The sequence below is a fragment of the Myxine glutinosa genome, chromosome 1 (genome assembly GCF_964187855.1).
Source record: "Myxine glutinosa chromosome 1, kmMyxGlut1.1, whole genome shotgun sequence".
Lineage (NCBI taxonomy): Eukaryota > Metazoa > Chordata > Myxini > Myxiniformes > Myxinidae > Myxine > Myxine glutinosa.
This window is the reverse complement of record NC_136261.1, coordinates 296036507-296063943: the sequence shown is the minus strand read 5'-3', so window position 1 is coordinate 296063943 and position 27437 is coordinate 296036507. Positions and strand designations below refer to the sequence as shown.

Here is a 27437-nt window from a genome sequence, read left to right as displayed (position 1 = left end):
TTGTGGAAGATAATTATTTCTTTTTAATAAAAAGAAGTCTTCACTATTGACCCCGCATAAACACAACAAGGTAATACAGTATATACAAATATAATCATACAAAACAAGTGAATGAGCAGGATTGTAAAATTCTTCCGAGAAGCATAGCTCTCAAGCACAATGCCCACAGCTTTTGGACGTGCAGTGGACTTCATTTTATCTGCAACGACATTGTCCATTTCATTGGCATCAGTAGAGGTAACAAAAATAGAGCAAACCCGTTGGTAAGATCGACATCATCAACACTATAAAAGTGAAGTCACGAAAAATGGAACACTTTCATTTTTCTCAATACAGGGCTTGATATTTTCTTATTACAAATAAAATATCCACTATTATACACTTCTATGATGTGTAATGGGGTCTCCTCTACCTGCAGAGGCAACTTCAGTGCAATATAACAATTTTTGGTTCTTGCGTGACAGGTTAAAGGCCAAAAAAGGGGGTATTTTTGGCATTAAAATGTAAAGTAGTTAGACTATGACATTTCTTTGATCAACTATTATTAGCAGGAAGGTTTTGAGGTGTCTCCTTATTTTGTTATGTAAAATTTAAATGCTAAGGTTTATTTCAGTGAAAAAATTATCGTTCTACCCCTCTTCATTGCGGAGTAATTGAGATGGGAAGATGGCGCTATTTTCAAAGTGAGCTCAATTTGAGTGGTACTAATTATTACTTTACTCCTTTACAAATGGTAAGTAACAGAATAACTATATCTTTTGCATTTTTCTGTTGTAGATACCATTCTCTGTTGAAGTCTATAAGTAAAATTCAATAAACATATCACATCATAAAAAATTTTGTATGAGAAAATCATCAAAAAATTTCCATCCCCTTATGTCACGTCCATCACACCCTAATTTATTCAAAAAGTAAGAGTTACAAAAATATGAAAAAATATGCCTGAGACAGCTTCAACCATTAGCTATTCTCAAACATCAAATGATTAATTTGTGCCTTCACGTTAATTTGTAGAAGGGGAAAATAATGATTCCGTCCCCTGAAGTGTCACATCCGTCACACTGTGACGGATGTGACATAAGTACCAGAAATGACAAACAGTCTTGTTCGCAAAACACCAGAAATGAGAATACAGTCTTCCAGTGGCCAAGAAATGATGACATAGATTGTGTTCACCCATTTGCAATTTTATGTGGCCCGCTAGACCTCACTGGAGTTGACCCACTGGAAGTCCCAGCCCTCAACAGGATCAAAACTGAATTTGGAAAGAGGAAATGAACTGCTACAGGATTGTGCCTACCATCTAACAGACTTGCTCCAAATCAGGAGTTGATCACACTGTCTGTTGAGTTTTCAGCACAAAGTTGCAAATTATTCCTCCTGGTCATGCTCACTTATCTTTCATGTCTTTGATACATAGGCCTGTAATTGGCTTGACATGGTGGTGCATAATGCAAGTAATGTGGAAAATAGCCATTTATTGTTGATACACTATCCTTGTTGAGTGTCAAAATTAGATTTTCACTTACCTTGATGTAATTTCATGTTGTCAGGTTGTCACAGTTTACAACTGACATGTTTGATGTGTTTCTGTTATTTGTTCTCAGCTTTCATAGATTTTAGAAAGACTGGTATCATGTAAAGAATTTCTGTCATGGCAAACTATCATTTATTATGGAAAAGTAACAAGTATCTTATGCTTTCCATACATTGTCGCTTATGTCACGTCCGTCACACAGGTGATATTGCCTTTAATGTTAAAATACACTGTACTTGGTGAACTAAGAGGGGTATATCATATAAAGACATGAGGGATACAATAGATTTTGAGAGTATTTTGTACTCATGACCCCTAAAATTTGCCAGAGGAAAACTTTTCATGGTAGATTGTGGTAGAGGGACACAATATGGCAACACCAGCAAACCAATGTTACATTTTTCCATCACAGACTTACACTTAGTATTTCTTTCTGATAGTTTTCACCCCTCTGCATCTTCAAATGCCAAGAAAATAATATTAATTAGAGGTAAACATTGCTAGGCACATTTTTTTTTTTTTTTTTTTTTGTATACAAGATCGAGGCTCGTGAAAGAGCGAACATTAATCACACAGAAAGACAAACAGACACATAAAACAAATAACATCGGGAGCGGTAGACAAGATGGGGAGAGAGGGGGAAGGACACAAACACAACATTTGAGAGCAGGGACCGAGAGACATGGAGACATCGAGAGATCTGTGGGAGGGAGAGGGCTTTGGGGGGGAGGCATGTGAAGGGGCGGAGGCATGTGAAGGGGGGGGGGGGGGGGGTGATGATCTTATCAGTGTGATGAACGTGACATAAGATATTGAATTGTCTAATTCACAAGCCTCCATTTTAAAAGCAAGGCAAGCCGTTATCTTCTAATCATTATTTTTGTACACGTGGACCCTCATACTCTAAAATAAAGCAACAGACAAACTGTTTAAAGGTAGAAAATTTTCCACTGCTGATTTTTACATAAGTGTTCCATTTTTCATGACTTCACTCATAAGCATGTCAGTACCACCACCATTACTGATAGAAAAGGGGCCGCAGCTAAACAGACACCCAAGCTGTGCAAGCTGTCCCATTTACCGTGTATTTGTCCCATTTCTTTTCTGGGTCATAAGGTTCCCAGCGGCTTGCCGGGAAGATGTGCTTGTTCTTCTCAAACCAACTACGCAGTACGACCTTACCTGCATGCGACTGGGTTGAAAGAAGGGGTGTAGTAGAAAGGAGTAAGAGATGATGAATGTACAAATGAACAATGGGAAGAGTGTGGGGGAAAGGTGGAAAGCAGACTAATGTCAGAAAATCGAAACAAAGCTCGTGTGAAGGTGTACTAATATTGAACGAGCAGTAAACCCAAAGCATCTGCAAAATAATATTAGGTGATAAAATATAGGTAAACTAGAATGGCTCTTAGTAGAGCTCACACCTCCACCAGGCTGAACATTTTACATTTTGTATCCCACTAATACGCCAGATATGCATCTAGACCTTAAATAAAATCGAATCGGCTTGTTCTTGTCACTTACCTAACTCATCCACCTAGTTTTGTCATAATCTGTCCACAACCATTTTGAGATATCGTGCTAATATATAGTTTTTGTCCCTACTAGGGCATTGCCCGTACTATATCTATATCTAAAATTATATCCCCCCCCTCTATTTACATGAAATGGTTTGGTCCAAAGCGAACGGCTTCCGGAGTTTGGTAAAGAAATCGCCATCGCGTGCACAAACGCGCAGGAAAGCGAATGAATCGCAAATTCGTTTTTATTAGTTTTAAAACATAGTTTAACGCCAACATAGTTTGCAAACGTGAAATAAATGAATACGCTCTCAAATGTGCCATCCGAGGCAGAGTGTGTCCGCCACGTTCGGCACACGCGATAGTTCGCTGCTCTCTGATTGGTTGAATCGTTTTTTGGACATAGCTCGGTAAGTAATTGTCCGATTAATATGAAACCTTGAAAAGGCACATCCTCGGGTCCCCAGCAATATACCTGGCAAGTTAAAAGTATATCGGACCCGTGGTTGTCGAGAAACAGCGGTCACAGACAAACAAACGTACAAACGTACAAACAAACAGAGATTACTGGAATTATAGATAGATGACCCAATGGTGATGAATAACTTAAAATTATAGTATTCAAATCCAGATCTTCACCAAAATCCATTTCAATTCGTCCTTGTCAAACATCAAACCTGTCCACCAAGTTTTGTCCGCATCCGTCCGTAACTTTTTGAGATATCATGCTCACAGCCAAACAGACAGACAAACAAGAGTGAAAACATAACCTCCACCAACCCTCAGTGGTAGAGGTAACAAGTGACAACTAATATCATGATACAGTCAACTCTCACTGATACAATACAGTACTTGTTTGCACCATTCATTGATTGGACGCCAGCAGACTCATCTGCGAGAACTGGTTGTTGCACGTTAAAGATGCCACAACATCTTGTGAAGGAGTAAGGGAGTTATCCTCAGAATCCTGAACAAATTCCTGCCACCGACAGTTGAAGATCAGGCTTGGCCAGATGTTTCATGAATGACTTCACCAAAAACGTTCCCTCCCAGCTGATCTCACAAGGTGAGAATAATTAGGGAGGTTAAAGAAGAAGAAGCAGAAGACATCTTTTATGGCATCAGAAATTAGAGCTTCTTGGACAGTTTCACTTCCTATAAAGACACGCTCCCAAGGGAGTGTAATTCCCCCTCCGTCTGGCAGGGGGTCAGTAAAGCACTTGCACTAGGTAATGTGTACTGCGAAAATTTGCCAGTTATCCCACCGCTGACTTGTAATACTGTCTCCCACCACCAGGTGATGCTATACAGGACATATTCAAAGAGAATTTTCATCCCACCTCACCATCTCCACAGTCCCCCTCCCCGCACTCCCCTCTCCCACCACTTCCCTAAACCCACGTGACGAAATTTTGTAATGCCTAAAACTTTCCCAGGCACACCCAAAGTATAGCAACCAGATTTGAACTCATTCCATCCAGCGATTTAGGAGTGCAATACAAGTCAAACAAAGAAACGCACAAAAATACCCACAAGCCAAAATATATAATTTGAGAATATTTAATCGATCTTGAGTAAAACTTTCCAGAAATATCTTTCGAGTCTCACTTTAAAACGAATGGCCTCTATTGGTCTATTGTCATAAGATTTCCATTTTCCCCAGGTTTCATGTTGATAAAGATCCATGTTTAAATTGTAACACTTCAAGCTTAAACAAGAACGCCACTCAGAAGAGCGCATACTACCGCCGTGGGTTTAGTTGGAATAATACGTTTTGTTTAACATCCCCTCTCCCCAAAACAATAAATGAAAAATAAAGTAGGCCCTAACTGTCAGAGAATTTATTTTGATATATCTCGGAATTAGAGGAGAAAAACATCATTTAAGAATAAGAACAAAAGCTTTAATGCAGTAAAACAGAAAAAATCTTTCCCAAAAAAATTCCCAAAAAAGTTCCTGGATCCAGAATAATATCCTGAGCTTCACCAAAAACTAATCAATTCTTCCTTATCCCAAGGGCAATCATCCCACCAACTTTTATCCAAATCCGTTCAGAACTTTTCCAGATATCTTGTTCACAAACACACGAACATACACACACACGGATGGACACGATCGAATGCATTACTCCCTGGCGGGAGTAATAAACCTGACAGTCGCAGAGCCAGAACTAGAATTATTTATTTGGTCTGGGAAGCCCATGTGAGGTTTCTTCTTCTTCAGCCTCACAACCCTGGGTAAATATGCGATCTTTCAAAAAAAAGTTGGAATTTTGCCAAATCTCTTTTATTCGTTTCTTAATATACCTCAGCCATTGACAAATGTGGAATTATAATTTTATTTGATGTTCAAATTAACCTGGGAGATTGTGTCAAACGATGCATGCAAGTCTGTACATGTGATAAATAATTAATAGTCCACAGTCGAAGTCTCTTCTTCTTCACGCAATAACAACTTCTAGCTTCCAGACCGTACATCCAATCATCTTCAAATTTTGCACACTTGTTACTCTTCATGACGTCTACTACAGTATGAAGTTTCACGTCGATCAATGAAGTGGTTCAAGAGATATAAATGTTTTTATTATTTGCGTTTAATTAACGATGTCTGCCAAACCACGTGACCTATCGCAAATTCCAAAAGGGAATTTTAGTAGACCGATATGTTGAACAGATCTGTGAAGTTTCCCCTCGATTGGATCACAAATGAGGGAGGAGCTAAGTTTCAAAGGTTTGTGCTTAAAAACGTCATAACTCTGAAACCATGTGATGCATGACGTCATGCTCGCTGACTTTTTTGTTCGTCATGGGTATGCGATTCTGCCTGCAAAGTTTGGCCTCAATATGTTCAGGCGTTTTGGAGAAAATTGGATTTTAGTGTTTTTCAATCAAAACAATATGGCGGCCGAACCACGTGACCTGTGACATCATAATTGCCATTAAAATATTCTGCAGACCGAGTCCCTCCTATGGTGAAAATTTGCTCTCAATAGGTCCAATTATTGCAGAGAAAATGGTTTTTAAAGGAAAACAGAAAAAAATATTCCCCCAAAAAAATTCCTGGATCTGGAAAAATATCCTGAGCTTCACCAAAAACGAATCAATTCTTCCTTATGCCAAGGGCAATCATCCCACCAAATTTCATCCAAATCCGTTCAGAACTTTTCCAGATATCTTGTTCATGAACACACACACACAAGTTTGTATACCACTACCACCACTACGACAACTACTACTACTATTAATATTAAATAGCTTTTAGCTTGAGCTAAACCAGACGGCATCTTCAGCTAAACCAGCTAAACCATCAGTACTGGACCACACGGCATCAGCCCACGGGTCCTAAAATCCTGCTCTGCCGCTCTATCTCACCCTCTCTCTGTTCTTTTCACCCTCTCTTTTGCTCAAGGTCATTTGCCAGCATCTTGGAAATCGGCAAACATTACCGCTTTACACAATAAATGTGCAAAAACAGATCCTTGCAACGACAGACCAATCAGCCTTCTCCCAATTATCAGCAAAGTCATGGAATCCATCATTGCTTCGGATATCAAATCTTTCCTCTTCTCAAATGGCTTGATCTCCGATCATCAATTTGGATTCAGACCAGGTCATTCTACTCTGGACATGTTGCTTCTGCTGTCTCAACAATGGATGGAGGTCCTCAATGCCAAACAGGAAATCAGAGCTGTCTCCCTTGACATATCACGTGCCTTCGATACGGTCTGGCACCCAGCTCTGCTCCCCAAACTCTCCTCCTATGGTATCCATGGAAATCTCCACGCATGGCTTGCGGACTTCCTCTCTGGTCGCAGTCAACGTGTGGCCCTGAATGGATTTCTCTCATCTCTCCTTCCTGTTCTGGCTGGAGTTCCCCAAGGTAGTGTTCTAGGCCCTGTGCTATTTCTGGTCTTAATCAATGATCTCTCCGACTCTCTAGAAAATCCTCTCTATCTCTTTGCTGATGACTCCACTCTCTGCCGTTCCATTCCTCATCGCTCAGATTGGGAGTCCGCAGCCTCCTCACTCTCTGCAGACCTGGCCAAAATCACAGACTGGTCAAACAAGTGTAACATGTCTTTCAATCATGACAAATCTCACACTCTTACTGTCTCTCCGAAAAGACCGACTGGAAAACCCTCCCATCTACTTTCTCAACAATCCTCTCCAAGAAGTTCTGTTGCTCAAGCTTTTGGGTCTCACAATCTGCCATGATCTTTCTTGGGAAAACCACATTTCCAAGCTGGCCTCCAAAGCCAGTCGCCGACTGGGCATCCTCCGTCGTGCGAAGTCCTTCCTTGGCACACCTGAGCTCCTCACCACACACAAGGCTTTCATCCGCAGCTCAATGGCATACTGTTCCCCCCTCTAGGCAGGTGCTCCTGCCTCACACCTAGCTCGGCTTCACGCTGTTGAAACCAAAGCTTTCAGAATCATTGGAATCTCCTGCGATGACGCTAACTCCGAGGGACTTTCACTCACCGCAGGCAGGTTGGTCGTCTTTCTGTCTTCTACCGACTCCTCTCCGGCTTTGCTCCCCCAGCTCTCTCTGTGCTCTGTCCCCCAAATATTCCTACAGGTCGTACAAGATCTGCCAGCAACCCTCTTATGGTTAAACTACCAAAATCTAGGTTCTCTGCTCACCTTCACTCTATCATTCCCCTTTTCTCCCGCCTCTGGAACAAACTCCCCCACTCCCATCAATCCCACTCCTCCCTCCAGGTCTTTAAAACAGCTGTTCACCACCATCTCTTATCTTCCCCCATCCAAAACCGTGATCTTTTCTACCCCCGCTAATTCACCCCAGATACACTTTTTTGAAATTCCAACTTCTTTCCTGGAAGTCCTTGCAGTGTCCATATGTTTTATACCTCTCCCACCACACCCCCAAGTCCTCTCCCTCCCACATCTCTCTCGATGTCTCTGCTCTCAAATGTTGTGTTTGTGTCCTTCCCCCTCTCTCCCCATCTTGTCTACCGCTCCCCTTATTTTGTGTTTTATGTGTCGGTTTGACTTTCTGTGTGATTAACGTTAGCTCTTTCACGAGCCTCGATCTTGTATCCAAAAAAATAAAAAATAAAAAAGCGAGCACAATGGATTAAAAATCAGTGCAGCAGGATAGCCAAGTTGTGGTGTACTTATTAACTGAGAACTGTTTTTCTGGCATTATTGCAGAGCAAGGTATCATTTTGGACAAGGCCAGTAGTATGATCTACATTTAAGTTGTAGACATTAAATATCACATGGGGTCTTTTAAACAGCCGGTCATTGTGTACTGTAGCATCACAAAATCCCCTGCTTGGAGGTAGCTGTATTAGTAACACTACCTGCAGGGGGGACAAGAGTGATGGGCTTTGGATAGGGCACGTGCATAATGGCATAAATGGTTTCTTCGTGTCCAAGTTTCCTTTTATATGTATATACATGTATATATAATATATATATATATATATATATATTCATATATATATATATATCTATATATCTTACTATAATTCACCAAATGTCCGTCTGTCCGTTCGAAGATACTGCAAAAACGGCTCAATCGATCGCAACGATATTTTGGGTGGGTATTCCTGGGACCCCTGGGAGTAAAATAGGCTATATTGTTTTTCCAATTTTTCCAAGTTTTCCAATTTTCCAGTTTTTCCAAACACGATGGAATAATATTTACCGATATGAACAGTGATGTGGCTTTTGTTGAAATTCTACAAATACTGTTTATTCTACGTACCAGGAGAGAGTAGATCGACTCCTGACGAACTCTTCCTATATAAACGTGCGGCTCCGAAGTAAAATGGCAGCGTGTGCAAAGCGACTGAGAAACACGTGTGGCGGCCGCTTCCGTGTTGCAGAATTCAATCTTTTTTCAAAATGGGCGCCATGTACTGTTTAGATTATGATGATTTGCGTGTGATATGATTCAACGGATGTTTATATGAATCGTTTAAAATAAAAAAGCCTTCAATTTCTGATATTTTGCCTTTTCATTTGGGCTTCCCGATTGAAGCCCTGCCCATAGGGCGGGTACTGTTGATGGTATATATAAAGGGTGCTTCAAAAAAATGTTAACACTTACATGGGACTAAATTCTCAGAAGTGTTAACATTTTTTGGAAGCACCCTGTGTATATATATTGTCGCGATCCCGGCTGTGAAATGGTTCCCAGCACGGAATCGGACGTTAATGTCCGGGCTTCAAGTAGTCCACGGAGTGGACAGAGAGAACTCAATAAACACAATTGTGTTTTAATCGGCCTTCTAGGGGTAAGGCACGATGCTTTATTGGCTCGATCACAAAAACCATAAATGGTAACAGAATGGAATACACTGCACAAAGCCTGCAGGAACTGTCGGCCCCAGAAGCTCCAAACAGGACGCAGGCAAGATCACTCGCGGTTCCAATCGACGATCTCCGGGACTCGGAGGGTAACAGAGTGGAATACACCGCACAAAGCCTGCAGGAACTGTCGGCCCCAGAAGCTCCAAACAGGACGCAGGCAAGATCACTCGCGGTTCCAATCGACGATCTCCGGGACCCGGAGGGTAACAGAGTGGAATACACCGCACAAGGCCTGCAGGAACGGTCGGCCAGCAGCTCCAACACGACGCAGGCAATATCTGACTCACGGTTCCAATCCACGAGATCCGGGAATCACTCGTTCTCTTCCGGAGTTACTCACTCGTAAAATACAGAACGGTAAACGATCAGCCCAACGCGGCTGTCGTGAAGATTAAGGGAAATCCCTTTATCTATTTCCCACTCGGAGCCTTCGAGGCGCGTCCGTTGCATAAGATGGCGACCGCGCTCTCTGAACTCTCCACCAATCACGTGCCGAATCGCCTCCCGATCGCGTGAGGCTCCAAGGAGGCCACGTCACGCGGTGGGCGGGGCACCAAATCTGGGTGAGAACAGGTGGTTTCACCGGTGGTTTCTCACAATATATACATATATATACTTTTTTTTTGTTGTTGTTGTTACACACACACAAAATCTTTCTGTTGGGAGCAGTAATCAGACCACTCCATTAAGCTATCCAAGCTGTTTCATCTGCACCATCTCAAAACGCATCCCGTAAAGTCTTGCAATTCGTACTTGTAAGTTGGAATATGGCTGCGCCATATCAAGTTTGTTGCGAAAAATGGCTGCGCACAGGAAATGTAGTGTCAGCGAGGAATGTGTTTGGGACTGTCAAAATGTAATGTGCTATGAGCCAGTGCTGGTAAGGATTCTGTAGCTTGTTTTAAATACCATACCTCTATATGATAACAAACATGTTAAAAAAGTATTTGCATTTCTAATTTATCTGAAAGGTCACCTGACAAAGTAATTCAAATAATATGCACAAAACAACTCATTAATATTCATGACTTGGAAGTGATGTGTTGTGAGTATCAGGAAGGAATGAACATCTCTATTGTTTGTACTGACAGTTTTGCTAACTACTGTAGTTGATTTTGCTTCACGTTATACTTCAAATCGACTTATCTATGAATGAAGTAAACAAAAATGCGGAAATTAGCCAATTAGACAGTCTACATTGATACGCCGAAAAATACGGTAATGATGAGGCGACTTGCCCTTATTGCCATATAATATGGAACAATCAAAGTCTGACTTGAACAGATTGTACCACTAAATCATGGTTTTGGCATAATATTGACCAGAATGTCACTAGATAGATAAGTATACAGTCCCGTGAAAAAGTAAGTACACCCCATGTAAAGTTTTGACCTTTTCAACATATGTCAACATACAGCTATTTGATCTTCATTTCAACAATATTGATAGATAAAGGTGATATAATATAACAAATATCATGAAACATTTACATTTTGTAGTCCATTGTATAATTTAAATAAACATAAATGCAAATTTCGCATGTGGAAAAAGTAAGTACACCCTTGGCTCTAATAGGTGGTATTGCCCCCTTTGGCAGAAACAACCTCAAGTAGGCGTTTCTTATAACTGTCTACCAGTCTCGGACATCAACTGGGAGAAATTTTTGCCCACTCCTCCATGCAGAATTCTTTCAGCTGTGCGATGTTTGAGGGGTTTCTTGCATGCACAGCTCGTTTCAAATCCCCCCACAACATCTCGATGGGATTTAGATCCGGGCTTTGACTTGGCCATTCCAGAACCCTCCATATTTCTTTCTTTTCAGCCATTCCTTGGTAGATTTAATGGTATGTTTCGGGTCATTGTCATGTTGCAATGTCCACCTTCGGTTGAGCTTCAACTCTCCGACAGATGGCCTCACATTATCCTCAAGCACCCTCTGGTACAATGAAGAATTCATAGTGGATTCTATGATGGTGAGCTGCCCAGGCCCTGATGCAGCAAAGCTGCCCCAAACCATAATATTTCCACCACCATGCTTTTACAGTTGGGTATCAGGTTGTTGTGGTCAAATGCTGTGTTTGGTTTTTGCCAAACATGTCTTCTGGTACTGTGGCCAAATAGCTCTACCTTTGACTAATCTGTCAGGAGCACATTGTTCCAGAAGTGCTGGTCTTTGCCTCGGTGTTCATTGGCAAACTTTAGTCTTACCCTGATGTTCTTTCTAGATAGCATTGGTTTCCTCCTGGCACACCTTGCATGTAGATCAAATTTGTGCAGCCTCTTTCTTATGGTAGACTCGTGCACTTTGACATCAAGTGGCAAGAGCTACCTGTAGGTCCCGTGATGACATTCTGGGGTTCTTCGAGGCTTCTTTCAGCATCTTGCGGTCTGCTCTCGGGCTGAACTTGCTGGGGTGGCCTGGCCTGAACAGGTTGGCAGTTGTTTGGAAACTTCTCCACTTGTAGATGATCTTCCGGACAGTCGAATGATTGATTTCAAATTGTTTGGAGATATTTTTAAATCCCTTCCCGGACTCGTAGGCATCTATAACCTTCTTTCTGAAGGCCTCAGAGAGCTCTTTTGATCTCGGCATGGTGACGCCACACACTTCAACAACAAAGAGCAAACCAAACTCAATGTCTGAGGTTTAAACAAGACAGGTTCCTCTAAGATCCTCTCTAACGATGTTCTAATCATTTGCACCTGAGCTGGTGCACCTGATTCTAATTTTAGGTAGTGATAAAGTAGTGATAAACCTTTGAAGTAGTGATAAATGTAGGGGTGTACTTACTTTTTCCACATGCGAAATTTGCATTTATGTTTATTTAAATTATACAATGGACTACAAAATGTAAATGTTTCATGATATTTCTTATATTATATCACCTTTATCTATCAATATTGTTGAAATGAAGATCAAATAGCTGTATGTTGAAATATGTTGAAAAAGTCAAAACTTTACATGGGGTGTACTTACTTTTTCACGTGACTAAGTAATGTAAATGTACAAGCAAGCATTGGAGGAGGTACAAAAAGTGTGGTGGTAGGATAAGAAGATAGTAGATTTGCTGGAGTGGGATATTTTCATCATGTATACCTCATCCTTCTCTATAGATGCATCATTGAGGAGACGGATGTCATCGTGGACATCAAAATTAAACAGGGGACCTGCGACAAAATATTTTTGAACAAAAGGGATGAGATTTACAAAAACATTTTGACATCACAATGAAAAAAAAAATACAAAAAATATCGACACAAGATTAGATTTATGCTCCAAAAGGTAAAACCACCAAAATATTCAAACAGGATGAATTGGTTAGAATCTCATCAAGGGTTTTTTAAGGTGTCCACAAAACTAGTCAGAATGAAGGCTCACCGCTCTTCCCCCGAGCCTTTGTGACAATGAAGTCATAGAAGGAATAATGCTGCAGGATAAAGGAAGGGAGATTGATGAAACCGTGAGTAGAATCTGCTAAGTTGGCACTCAGAAATTTGATGGACCATTTCTCCGAGAATAATCCGAGCTCATTCACACATGCATTGAATCAAACCGTGCAAAACAAATCCAATTTAGAGGCAAGCTTACATGTGGAATGATCAAGTCTTCCTTAATATACATCAGCTGCTCCACACCTGATGATCTGTTGAGAAAGACGTAACAAGGGAGGTACAAAAATTGATAGAGGGCAAGAGGAAGTTGGGGGCCGGACAAAAGTAGTATGCAAAAGAATGAGGAGGAATTGTTTAAAGAATCATCATTGTTTAAAATTTCTCGAAAACAAATAAAGTCACAATCTGCGTAAGTCAGGTTGGAAGATTCAGCATTCCCATCTGAGGACACACTGTGTTCGTTTGTCCAGAATGACAACTGTCCTAGTAATTCAAGAATAATTGGTTGCTTCTCTTTGTTGATGATGACTGTTCACATGAAACATGCGACATGGTGAATTTGTTTATAGTGCAGAAGCTGCTGCCTATATCGAAAATAGCGTGATGCAAGTACACGCTATCTATTATCCTTACTTCACTGAAGGGGGGAAAGGGGAGTGCGGAAAGGAGAATGAAAAGTGATTGTGCATCAAAAAGTATTTTTTATGTTCTGAAGGCAAATTTTGATTATTCTTTGCATCAAAATAAAATGGCATATTTCTTCACTGAATCTTCAGGAGCAAGTGGCTAGAATTACCGAAGCTCACTAAAGTCTTTCCGCAGCATCTCCAAACACTTCTGTAGGAACTGCTGAATTGTGTTTCCTTTTTTCATCTGTGAGAGATAGAGTGGAGAGGTAGGGACGGAGGTGGTGAAATAAAATAGTGTTGAGCATTTCGGGATGGGGGTAAGGGGATGGGGGAGGGGAGAGGAAGCTGACACAAAAAAAGTGTTTGCATATTTGTTATTTCATGAAAAGTCAATAATTCAATTTATTTGCACTTTTCAGTGCACTGATTTCCTGGAATTGTGGAAATGAACAAGGGTTACAATAAAAATGTGAGGAGACCCGCTGCTGACTTACCTTAACTGTACGCCGATGTCCTGAGCCATCCCAGTAACTGTACGTGATCACAATCTCTTCACCTGCATGTTAAAAATACAGCATTTTGCAACAAGTGCATTAATTACTACAGACCTCAACACTCATCAATGTCACAAACATATTGACGTACACGCAAGAAAATCTGACAATTACTTGAATCCAAAGATACAGATGTAAGCTTAAACCAAAGGAAACCATTTGGTACATCACTGCTTAAAACATCCACTTTGTTGCATTAGATTGGAGTGATACGAGAAAGGCAAAATATTACCGACGTCAGTCCTCAAAGTGAAATGGAGCAAGTGTGGGGAACAATACTTACAGTTTGGAGGCAATGGCAACGTGGATGCCAACTGTAGAGCCATGACACTAGGCTATACAACTTAAAGCCGTGCTAACAACACGACGGGGATATAACGTAGTCCTTCATGACTTGTGTCATCTCGCAACAAGGCGAATCAGCCAGAAACCCAAAACATACTTTTTATCTTCTCTTGTCGAGCCTCCCACTCCAAACGTAGCTCCTCCCGCAGGTGATTCTCCTCCTCCTGTTCATACCAGAGACAAGAGGAAATTGCAAGAGCAAAAGCAGCAAGCAGGGCTCAAATTCATCAACATAACCGCAAAGGGGGTGCCTGCAGCCATTTATACACTCACCTCCCTGTATCTGTCTGGCAGAAAGCTTGTGTCCACATCGGGGTTTTTACGGAGCTTCTTTTTAAGTGGCACCTCATCTGCACAACAATATCAAAATAGGTAACCAAATGGAAAATAAGAAGATTTGCAATAACAACACTATTTTGGATTTAAAATATTGAGCACTACCAGGCACAGCCTGGAGGAGGAGGGAGGGAGGATGAGGGAGTTCCCAGCACTTCCGGCTGGGTGAACTTTTCCCAGTGGTGGTTTTGGGACTTGTTGGACATTGAAAGGCCATGGAGATTTTGGCCTCATTGTGGTGACCTTTTTCCTACAGGTTGGCATCAGCACTACCTGACCCCACATCCCAATATACACTTATAGTGGCCTTGATGGCCTCAAACGGCCATCAAGGCCAATGTGTGGTAGCTTGAAACCTTGCCCAGATTCTGAAGTACTAACACCCAAAAATGGTGCATCTAGGTGCTACGGTTTTTGGCCATGAAAGAGCAACAAACAAACACACAAACACTTGAATATATTTATATAGATAAACAAAGTACTATGAAAAGCTGCTGTTTTATATCCTGTCAAATAAAACAAGGGCAAGCCTAAAATTCTCTATTCTGTGATATCTTCACGAACCTTAGACTGTTTTACAAATTCTGCCCACCCATCCCAAGCCCAACTAAGACGAGGGAATTCAGCTTCATTATTCTCCAAGACATTATTTAACCTTTATTGACTAAATATACAGACTTAGCATTTAATATGGAATATTTTTTTTGTGGGGGTGAACTTACTTTTCAAGATGTCTTAGAACCAAAAGTTCATTGGAATTATGTTGAAATTATTCTAGATTTTGTTAATGTGACCTTTAAAAGAAACAAAAACCACATTTGACATTTCGAAACAAATAAATTGATCCTTGAAAGTGATGTAAACTGATATCGAACTCAATTCATGGACAGTACTGTGTTAAACTTCTGTACGTTTTCCAGAAGTATCTCTTTATTTTTCACATTAGCCAAATTTTTTTTTAACAAAAACAAAAGTTAAATTACGACTGGGATTGCGGACAGTAAAATTACAGTTCAGTATTTCGTGTAACCCCCACGAGCATTCAGGAGAGCACGTACACGTTGAGGCATGCTGTTCACGAGATTTGCCAAGGTTTGGACAGGAATCGCTTGCCATGCAGTGACAATAGCCTGCTGCAATTCACACACAGAGGTCGGCTGCTGGTCCAAGTGGTCGATTTGACGCGTTAATTCTGCCCACAAGTTCTCTATCGGATTCATATCCGGGGGCATGGCAGGCCACTCCATATGCTCTACACCACGGTCAGCAAGAAAGTGTTGGATCATGCGAGCATGATGAGGCCATGCATTGTCATCTTGGAAGACAAAGTTTACTCGAAAGGCTGCACGAGCAAATGGAAACAATGTTTCTTCCAGAATGGCCCTGTACTTGAACTGGTTCAGGTTTCCATTCAGAACAACCAGGTCAGTTTTGCCCCCTGTATGAAAAGCAGCCCAAACGGTCACCCCACCACCTCCAGCTTGGACTCTTGGCACTATACAATCTTTGTTGTAGGCTTCATGCACTTGTCTGCGCACTCGGACGCAGCCATGTTGACGATAGACCAGAAATCTAGACTCGTCACTGAAGATCACGTGATTCCAGTGTCCTGGCTGCCATTGACGGTGCTCTCTGGCCCACTGCAATCGGCGCTGGCGGTGTTGTCTGGTCAGGCGTGGCTTTCTCAGGGGACGCCTGGCACGATAGCCTGCTTGAACCAGTCGTTGGTTGACTAGCCTTCTGGATACAGGCACATTTGTCAGTTGTTGCCACTCAGCCCTAAGCCGATTAGCTGACTTGGTACAGCCATTGTGGACTAACCGGTGCAGCTGGCGATCATCCCTCCTTGTGGTTCTGCGGGGACGTCCTGGCCTCGGTATTGGAGTAGGGACACCCCTCTGAGCATTTCGTTTCAGGATCTTTGACACCTGACCTTGAGTGATGCCACACTGCTGAGCAATAGCATGCTGTTTCATGCCGTAATTTCGTAAAGCCACCACTCCATGACAAACAGCATTGTCGAGTTGACGGACCATCTCCAGAGGAAGTGGCAATAACTTTTGGAGACGTGCAGCAGTTGTTTTCCACCAATACAGAACGCAACAACCCTTGTATACCCGACAGTGAAGCCAATCATCAAATGCACCTGTCCGTACATTTTGCCACGCCACCTGTGATATAATCCTGTTGTTGACTTCTTGCCTCGACAGACAATCGGTGACATGGTTCTTTTAACAAATAAATCACCAAAGTGTAAAATAAACTCACCAGATTGATATACTGAGTTAAGAAAGTAAACCCGTCAACAACAAAAAAAAAATTCCATATTAAATGCCAAGTCTGTATCTCCATTACTGCCTCGTGCAAACAGATCATCCACAATCCAGCAACACCAGGGAATATTTTGACCATAAACAAGCGCATGATAAAACAAGATGACTGTCAAGCCGTCGTGAAGATGCTCAAAACCTTTTTCAAGGCTCCCGTCAGAATTGCAACTGTCATTCTCATCATCTTCATAATCGTCATGCAGCGTGAAGGACAGGCTGGCAATCTGCCTCTTCTGTTGCTGTTTCTTCTCCTGTTCTTTCTGCTGCTCCTGCTTCCTGCAGATTGTTAACAGCAAGAGAGAGAAAGACGCTGAGCGGAGTTAGGATGAGGGTTACACATTATTTTCAATTGGGGACCATTTTCGTAACTATATATGCAAAGGGAGGAGGTAGAAGGGAGGAGGTAGAAGGGAGGAGGTGTCAACATCCCTCACCCCTCCATTTATTTTCGCCTATAAAATGTGCAATTGGCTCATAATTATGATTATAATCAGAAAGAATCATAATGATTATAGTCAGAAAGAATTTCATCCCATACATAACAGAAAATACTGGAAGACTATGCCCGTATTTAATAAGTGACCTTTCCACAACTTTCTGAAATATCGTGCTATACTGTACATCATTTTGGGCCCTCTCTCTCAATAGTGAAGAATCACTTAAAAGTTATAGCATCCGGATCTTCATCAAAATCGAATTAATTCTTCTTTGTCACACACACAACCTGTCTACCAAGTTTCGTCCATGTCCATCCACAACCATTTGAGATATCGTGCTCACAGACAAACAGACAGACAAGGGTGAAAGTATAACTTTTGTCCACGTCGGTGGCAGAGGTAAATATGAATGATACAATCAAGTGAGTTGAGCAAAAAGGACTAAGTGAAACTGAATTTTAGTATAATATTACTGAAGGGCAAGGTATGATTGGCAGAGTGTAAAGATCACTAAAGTGAAAGAATAAGGCGATTATTGACCGGGTCCAAACAGCGACTTATATCAAATGTGGTTATGCAGGCACGTTTGCAAACGAAACAGAGCATTTGGGCAATTCCACGAGAAATGGTCCGCAGAGGTCAAATTTTAAATTTGACTGAAAAAGTTCATGTTATGTACCAAATGAAAGCTGAAAACATGTACTTTCAGATAATATCAAGATCACTGAGTTAGCTTGCTCTGTTGGCTTACATCACTCATTGCAATTAATGAAGTCATTCTACTGAAAAGCGCAGTAAAATTGGCCCTCGATAATGCAAAGAACTATTCATTCATTCATTCTCTCAATTCATTGGTATGAAGTCAACAAATGCTATCCATCAGAAGCTACCTGTATGAAGATTATTAGCGCTGAGGAAGCGCTTCTAGCGAATGACTTCCAGCCAGTGTAACGCGAATTCCTGTCACAGGAATTCTGAGATCATATGTGTGACGTGGCAGTTCCTGATTGGTTCGTGTTGGGGAACCTCTTCTCGCTGCCGACGTGACGTAAATTCGCGCACGCGCACTGGTGAAGCTTACTCGGTCTTACTCGATCCCATATTACATGTACTTTCATTGCATACAAATTATACTTCCTCCTAGAAATTCCATGCCCGAACCTCAGCGCAATCCAAGAGGATTCACTTGTTTCAAAACCAATTGAAAAAATATAAGTTGTCCTTCTATGCTTTAAAATTAAAACTCAAATTAGGAGTCAGATGTCACTCCGTGACATGTCACTCCATAACGAAAATTTGACATTTGGTTACTTTTCTCTTTAACTGGTGGATGAAAAACCAAAGAAATCCAGGGTCATTAAGAACTTATACCACCCAATCATTGTACAGTATAATTTTATTTTATTTTAATCTACCGAAAATAAATTAAAAAGAAAACTTGTCACTCCGTAACGTTACAGAGTGACTCATTCTGTCAAACAATTGATAACTCAGCCTGAAAAAGGTGAGTTCCTTCAGGAATTGTTCAAGATTCAATTATCCTGGAATTTCTTTGCCACATCTCACGGTAAGGGTGCTGTTGATGGGATAGGAGGTGAGGTAAAGAGGAGAGTTTGGTTGGCAAATCTGGCTGGGGATCCTGTATCTGATGCAGAATCCTTCTTCCGCGTAGCAGCGGCACAGTGCAAAAAGATCGAAGTTTTATTCATCGCAGCAGGAGACATTGAGAAGTGCCAGTCGCAATTGGACGAGCGCTGGCAGTTAGTGACGTCGCTTCCGAAAACACACCAAACACACTGTGTGAAACCTGTGAGGAAATATGTTGCGAGCGCCTCTATGTACTCAACAGCGGAACAATTTGAATTGGTGAGTCTTCACCCCGAGTGCCATGTATCATCCTTGGAATGTCAAAATACTGCTAGTCCAGCACCTGCTGAGCGCCCCAAGTCAGACAGTCAACCCCAAGTGCACCCTGGTGACTTTGTGACTGTGCAGTATGTCACAAAAAAATCTAATAAGTTGTTTGTTGGCCAGGTGACTCAGATAGTAGATGATGGTTGTTTGGAAGTATCATTTTTGCGAAAAGCGGGCCTATCTGACTTGGCATATACATTCCCAGAAAACAAAACAAAAAAAAAGCCACCTTTAGAGGCCATTTTTCCCCGCAAAGCGGGGGTTGGCCTTTTTCGGGAACCGTGGTTGTTGTTGTTTTTCGGTCCCCTTTTTGAAGCAATGTTTTACGGCCGGATGCCCTTCCTGACGCCAACCCTTTTTGTCACCTTTAACGACAAACAGGGAATTACCAGTGAGCTGGTACTCAATTAGCCGACCTCGGAAGGATGACAGGCTGAGTCAACCCTCCTGGCGTTAATTCAGCGATTGACCGGGATTCGAACCCAGGATCCTAGGATCCTAAGCCGGCACCCTAGCCGCTAGCCCAACACCAGGCTTTACACCAGGCAATACATTCCCAGAGGTGGAAGATAAATCCTGGATTGATTCCAACCAAGTCGTCAGATTCCTTCTTCAGCCATCCCTCGACCATCGCAATCATTATGTATTTGCTGAATGTCCTTTGGGAAAGGGAACCTTTTGCAGGGCAGTCATGTGAAGTTTTGTGATGTGGCCAACTGATTAATTCCAAACTTTGTTTTGTTTCTGGTCATCCACTCACAAATTGTTCTCAATTTCTTTAGTCTATTTCTTGACTTTTTAAAATATGTTTATTGTATATTTTCTCAGTTCAGATTTTTATTTTTATTATTTATCTAAAGTGTTAGATGTTGAAACGCCAGCACAAGTCAGCTGGGTTCAGAATGAAAGCCTGGCGTTATCTAGAAATGATTTGTTGCTTTGGGAGAAATCTCAAAATTGACTCGTCACTCCGTAACGGGATTTTTCATCACTCCGTAATGGGACTATTGGAATTATTTCAGAGTAATTAGGTCATGTCTGGAATTTTGAAACCCCTGAACTGAAGGCACAACTATTAGTGTATCTTCCCATTATTTCATTACAATTTTATAACTATTGTGAGAGCAGAGTTTTCAATTAATGTTGTTATTGTTTAATAAATGACAAAAGTCAGTGTCACTCCGTAACACAGTTTTTGAATGTTAATTACTTGACAATGGTCCAACTTACAGGAACTCCATTAATATCTCTGTATAGTGCAACTCTTCCTTTACAATATGATATATAGAGAGTAGGTACTAGTGGCTTTATCACTATGCTAGAGCAATCAAAGTTCACAAAAATGACTCAAAGTGTCACTCCGTAACGTCATGGAATTGCCCATTTAGCAATGCAGAGCTGTGCCGGGGTATATAGATTACAGTATATCTCAGAACGAACACTCAATATTAAAGTAGATCTGCGTGTGGATGGGAAACGACACTACGCAACACGACATGCAGGTCTGTCCTTTCCGGAACAATCAAAAAGCTTATCCACAAACCTGGACACCTGTGCAGCAAATAACAACTTTCAGCTCAAAATTCATATTTACAGAAGCAGTTCTTTGGTTTGTTCTTTCTTTGCAAGTTGCTTCTCTCGTTCCTTCACCAGTGCTTCCTGCTTGGCCTTCATGTCGTTCAGAGTAACAAGCCCTGAACAAAGCAGAAAAGAAAAATGTATTCTCTCATGAGTGTGCCAGGCCCTGGTAATGGGATAAAAAATTTTTTACACAAGTTTCTCCTTTAACTTAAAACAAATAAAAAAATGTTCAAGGGTTCAGTCACCAAGCATCTCGGCTTTACATCTGCATTAAAAACACCAAAAGCTATCTTCATTCAATGAGATACGACTATGTATTAGTGAGTTTAACTTTATTAACGAACTTTAACTTTAGTCATCTGGACTGGTCTCCCATCTCTACGGCCTCTGACATAAATTCTTCCTGGGAATTCTTCCAAAGCAAACTGCTCTCTCTCATGCACAGATTTATCCCATCTCGTCTTCTGTTGTCATACCCTTCCTCCCGTCCATGGTTCGTCTCCTGGAAAGCAAATCCAACGGAAGGAAATCTCATTTCCTTTCACAAAGCCCGAAACAAGTGTGTGTCCACCCTCAGGAGAGCCAGGAAACAATATCTCTCCGTTCTCAGGACCGAACTCTCTTATCTGTCTCCCTCTTCCAAATCCTGGTGGCGTCTGGTCAAATCTGTTTCTGGTGTTTGTTCCCCCTCCATCCCCTCCCTCACCTCAAATGGCCACACGGCTGACTCTGCACGTGAAAAAGCTGAATGCCTCAACTCTGTGTTTGCCTCTAAATCTTGTGTCCCAAACCCATCCCTCTCTGTACCCACCGTACCCAGTCGTACCCAGCTGCTCCTGGACTCTGTGTCCTTTCCTCCTGACAAGGTGGAAAAGTTTCTGTCAACCCTCGACTCGGATTCTGCAACTGGACCTGACGGCATCAGCCCACGGGTCCTAAAATCCTGTTCTTCCGCTCTTTCACTCCCTCTCTCTGTTCTCTTCACCCTCTCTTTTGCTCAAGATCATCTTCCATCTGCTTGGAAATCTGCCAACATCACCGCTTTGCACAAAAAAGGTGCAAAAACAGATCCCAGCAACTACAGACCAATCAGCCTTCTCCCAATTATCAGCAAAGTCATGGAATCCATCATTGCTTCAGATATGAAATCTTTCCTCTTCTCCAATGGCTTGATCTCTGATCATCAATTTGGTTTCAGACCTGGACACTCTACTCTGGACATGCTGCTTCTGCTTTCTCAACAATGGATGGAGGTCCTCAATGCCAAACAGGAAATTAGAGCAGTCTCCCTTGACATATCACGTGCCTTCGATACGGTCTGGCACCCCGCTCTGCTCACCAAACTCTCCTCTTTTGGTATCCATGGAAATCTCCACGCATGGCTGGCGGACTTCCTCTCTAGTCGTAGTCAACGTGTGGCCCTGAATGGTTTTCTCTCATCTCCTCTTCCTGTTCAGGCTGGAGTTCCACAAGGCAGTGTTCTCGGCCCTGTGCTTTTTCTGGTCTTCATCAATGATCTCTCTGACTCTCTTGAAAATCCTCTGTATCTCTTTGCTGATGACTCTACTCTCTGTCGCTCCATTCTTCATCCCTCAGATCGGCAGTCTGCTGCCTCCTCACTCTCTGCAGACCTGGACAAAATCACAGACTGGGCAAACAAGTGGAACATGTCTTTCAATCCTGACAAATCTCACACTCTTACGATGTCTCTCCGAAAAGACCGACTGGACAACCCTCCCATCCACTTTCTGAATAATCCTCTCCAAGAAGTTCTGTCACTCAAGCTTTTGGGTCTCACTATCTGCCATGATCTTTCCTGGGAAAACCACATTTCAAATCTGGCCTCCAAAGCCAGTCGCCGACTGGGCATCCTCCGTCGTGCGAAGTCCTTCCTTGGCACACCTGAGCTCCTCACCACATACAAGGCTTTCATCCGCAGCTCAATGGAATACTGCTCTCCCCTCTGGGCTGGTGCTCCTGCCTCACACCTAGCTCGTCTTCACGCTGTTGAAACCAAAGCATTCAGAATCATTGGAATCTCCCGCGATGAAGCCAACTCCAAGGGCCTCTCACTCACTCACCGCAGGCAGGTTGGTGGTCTTTCCATCTTCTACCGACTCCTCTCTGGCCTTGCCCCCCCAGCTCTCTCTGGGCTCTGTCCCGCAAATATTCCTACAGGTCGCACAAGATCTGCCTGCAACCCTCTTATGGTCAAACTGCCAAAATCAAGACTCTCTGCTCACCTTCACTCCTTCATTCCTCTTTTCTCCCGCCTCTGGAACAAACTCCCTCACGCTCTTCAATCCCACTCCACCCTCCAGGTCTTTAAAACAGCTGTTCACCACCATCTCTTATCTTCCCCCATCCAAAACCTTGATCTTTTCTACCCCCGCTAATTTCACCGCAATTCCACTTTTTTGAAATACCAACTTCTGTCCTGGAAGTCATTGGTGTCCTTGTGTTTTATACCTCTCCCTCCACCCCCCCCCCTTCCCATGCCTCCTCCCCCCAAGCCCTCTCCCTTCCACACATCTCCGTGCTCTCAAATGTTGTGTTTGTGTGCTTCCCCTTCTCTCCCCATCTTGTTTTCCGCTCCCGCTTTTTGTGTGTTTTGTTTGTCTGGTTGATTTGTTTGTGAAGTAAATGTTAGCTCTTTCACGAGCCTCGATTCAGTATACAAAAAAAACAAACAAAACAAACAAAACAAACAAAACAAACAAAAAAAACAAAAAAAAACAAAAACGTGACTTCAGCGCATGAAATTTTGAGAGGCAAACCATTCTGATCTACGTTTTAGAGCTAATATAGATTCTGTTCAGATAAAAAGTACCCTTAACTTTTGATCCATTTTATTATCAAAACACTGTGGCTAGGAAGAGTGTTGTGTGTTTACCATACCAACAGTGCTGGACTTGAGCTCAGCTTCCACAGCATCATAATGTGCTGAGAACTTCTTATCAATGTTCGACTTCACCAAATTCTCCTGAAAAAGAGAAACGCGTCGGCAGGAGATTTAAAAGCTTGGTTTCAATTACAAAGCCATAAACAGGATCAAGTTAGATTCTTTAAAGATCGGCATGGTGGATTGGTGGGCCAACTTGCTTATAATATTATATTCATACGATGGGCCAGTCGTGTGAGTAAACCATACCCTTGTATCACAATTCAGCGCAGGTAATGTTTTTATGAAGATGGTGCCGAAAAATAAAGGGAATGGTTTAGGCAAGTGATTATTGGGTTTATACCACTTGTCATGGTGTTTTCAGCATCTACACACACACAGCTCGAGTGCTGCAAGCCAAGCAAATGGCAGATATAATGAAGATTTTGGCACATGTGAGAGAGTAAACGGATTCGCTTTTGAACGCCAGGATTTGGGAATTAAACATTGACTAATGGGGAGAAATCCACAATTTAAATAGGGACATCAACATCTATCTATAATTCCAGTAATCTCTGTACGTTTGTACGTTTGTCTGTCTGTGACCGCTGTTTCTCGACAACCACGGGTCCGATATACTTTTAACTTGCCAGGTATATTGCTGGGGACCCGAGGATGTGCCTTTTCAAGGTTTCATATTAATCGGACAATTACTTACCGAGCTATGTCCAAAAAACGATTCAACCAATCAGAGAGCAGCGAACGATCGCGTGTGCCGGCGTTGCGAATGGACCAAACCATTCCATGTAAATAGAGGGGGGGGGTTCTGTGGTCGTTGCGAATGGACGAAACCATTTCATGTAAATAGAGGGGGGGGATTGTCACTGTACTCGCAAGCCGTTCGCCGTTCGCTTTGGCGTTGCGAATGGACCAAACCATTTCATGTAAATAGAGGGGGGGGATATAATTTTAGATAGATATATAGTACGGGCATATATATAGTACGGGCATGCCCTAGTTATTTCAAAGTAGATTAAAGCTTTGTAATGGTACATTGCATTCCTCCATCACATCCGCCTCCCGTGGCGCTCCACCCATCCGCCTCCCGTGACGCTCCACCCATCCGCCTCCCGTGACGCTCCACCCATCCGCCTCCCGTGACGCTCCACCCATCCGCCTCCCGTGACGCTCCACCCATCCGCCTCCCGTGACGCTCCACCCATCCGCCTCCCGTGACGCTCCACCCATCCGCCTCCCGTGACGCTCCACCCATCCGCCTCCCGTGACGCTCCACCCATCCGCCTCCCGTGACGCTCCACCCATCCGCCTCCCGTGACGCTCCACCCATCCGCCTCCCGTGACGCTCCACCCATCCGCCTCCCGTGACGCTCCACCCATCCGCCTCCCGTGACGCTCCACCCATCCGCCTCCCGTGACGCTCCACCCATCCGCCTCCCGTGGCGCTCCACCCATCCGCCTCCCGTGGCGCTCCACCCATCCGCCTCCCGTGGCGCTCCACCCATCCGCCTCCCGTGGCGCTCCACCCATCCGCCTCCCGTGGCGCTCCACCCATCCGCCTCCCGTGGCGCTCCACCCATCCGCCTCCCGTGGCGCTCCACCCATCCGCCTCCCGTGGCGCTCCACCCATCCGCCTCCCGTGGCGCTCCACCCATCCGCCTCCCGTGGCGCTCCACCCATCCGCCTCCCGTGGCGCTCCACCCATCCGCCTCCCGTGGCGCTCCACCCATCCGCCTCCCGTGGCGCTCCACCCATCCGCCTCCCGTGGCGCTCCACCCATCCGCCTCCCGTGGCGCTCCACCCATCCGCCTCCCGTGGCGCTCCACCCATCCGCCTCCCGTGGCGCTCCACCCATCCGCCTCCCGTGGCGCTCCACCCATCCGCCTCCCGTGGCGCTCCACCCATCCGCCTCCCGTGGCGCTCCACCCATCCGCCTCCCGTGGCGCTCCACCCATCCGCCTCCCGTGGCGCTCCACCCATCCGCCTCCCGTGGCGCTCCACCCATCCGCCTCCCGTGGCGCTCCACCCATCCGCCTCCCGTGGCGCTCCACCCATCCGCCTCCCGTGGCGCTCCACCCATCCGCCTCCCGTGGCGCTCCACCCATCCGCCTCCCGTGGCGCTCCACCCATCCGCCTCCCGTGGCGCTCCACCCATCCGCCTCCCGTGGCGCTCCACCCATCCGCCTCCCGTGGCGCTCCACCCATCCGCCTCCCGTGGCGCTCCACCCATCCGCCTCCCGTGGCGCTCCACCCATCCGCCTCCCGCGGCGCTCCACCCATCCGCCTCCCGTGGCGCTCCACCCATCCGCCTCCCGTGGCGCTCCACCCATCCGCCTCCCGTGGCGCTCCACCCATCCGCCTCCCGTGGCGCTCCACCCATCCGCCTCCCGTGGCGCTCCACCCATCCGCCTCCCGTGGCGCTCCACCCATCCGCCTCCCGTGGCGCTCCACCCATCCGCCTCCCGTGACGCTCCACCCATCCGCCTCCCGTGACGCTCCACCCATCCGCCTCCCATGGCACTCCACCCATCCGCCTCCCATGACACTCCACCCATCCGCCTCCCATGGCACTCCACCCATCCGCCTCCCATGGCACTCCATCCATCCGCCTCCCATGGCACTCCACCCATCCGCCTCCCATGGCACTCCACCCATCCGCCTCCCATGGCACTCCACCCATTCGCCTCCCATGGCACTCCACCCATCCGCCTCCCATGGCACTCCACCCATTCGCCTCCCATGGCACTCCACCCATCCGCCTCCCATGGCACTCCACCCATTCGCCTCCCATGGCACTCCACCCATCCGCCTCCCATGGCACTCCACCCATTCGCCTCCCATGGCACTCCACCCATCCGCCTCCCATGGCACTCCACCCATCGGCCTCCCATGGCACTCCACCCATCCACCTCCCATGACACTCCGCCCACCCTCCTCCTTTGACATTCCATCTTCCACAGCTTTTGCCTATTTTTCATTAAATTGACAACACTTCAAAACGACATGAATTATGTTGTCTTGATTTACAAAGCGGTGACGACACCGTGTGTGGTGTCTGTGTGTGTGTAGTGTCTGTGTGGTGTGTGTGTAGTGTCTGTGTGGTGTCTGTGTTCTCACACACTCCCACCCACCTCCGCTATCCTTATTTTCAACTGCTCCAGTTGTTCCTTCTGTTTTTCCCGCTTCTTCATCAGCTGCATGGCCCGCCCGGCCTCGCTCGCTGCACCCTTGTACTGTGCCATCGCGCTGCACCCTGTTCAAACACACAAAAACAACCAAACTATACTCTCGCTCGGTCTACGCTGAGGCCCAGCCTAAATCATCACCAGTGAGCATCGCGGGTCACGTGGGGGAAGTTGGCTGGTTCTGGTTGGTTTAACTGTTAATTTAAATAAATAAAAAATTCCTTCTGTATTTCCAATAAATGATATTTAATCGTGCCGTTTTATTATGTGTGAAGAAAAAAAGAGATTTAAATGTAATCGTTCAATGAGTTGTCACGTGATGTTGAAAACGAATTGCGTTGTTTTGCTCAATTTACATTGCTTGTTCAATGTTAAGTGTACGTCTATCATTTAAATATGTAACTCTAACTGAGATAAATAACAAATTTAAAGAAGA

At 44.2% G+C, this 27437-nt stretch overlaps 1 protein-coding gene across 1 annotated transcript; it reads right to left on the bottom strand.

Moving 5' to 3' along the window:
* Positions 1-27205, bottom strand: FAM50A (family with sequence similarity 50 member A). Its single transcript, XM_068098734.2, has 13 exons — positions 26948-27205; positions 23816-23900; positions 20931-21030; positions 17125-17261; positions 14593-14669; positions 14417-14483; positions 13915-13976; positions 13588-13664; positions 12988-13042; positions 12778-12826; positions 12496-12566; positions 2619-2729; positions 1-199 (listed from the first exon to the last, which is right to left on the bottom strand). The coding sequence occupies exons 1-13, from the start codon at positions 27056-27058 to the stop codon at positions 191-193; spliced, it is 1011 nt and encodes a 336-aa protein (XP_067954835.1). The 5' UTR covers positions 27059-27205; the 3' UTR covers positions 1-190.
* Positions 27206-27437: the final 232 nt, after the last annotated feature.

Excerpts from the sequence above, each read along its gene's own strand:
- FAM50A (XM_068098734.2), bottom strand. The coding sequence starts at position 27,058 with ATGGCACAGTACAAGGGTGCAGCGAGCGAGGCCGGGCGGGCCATGCAG. Across the intron at positions 21,031-23,815 it reads GCTCAAGTCCAGCACTGTTG|GGCTTGTTACTCTGAACGAC; the intron begins GTATGGTAAACA and ends TGCTTTGTTCAG. Across the intron at positions 14,670-17,124 it reads TGACGGGAGCCTTGAAAAAG|ATGAGGTGCCACTTAAAAAG; the intron begins GTTTTGAGCATC and ends ATTGTTGTGCAG.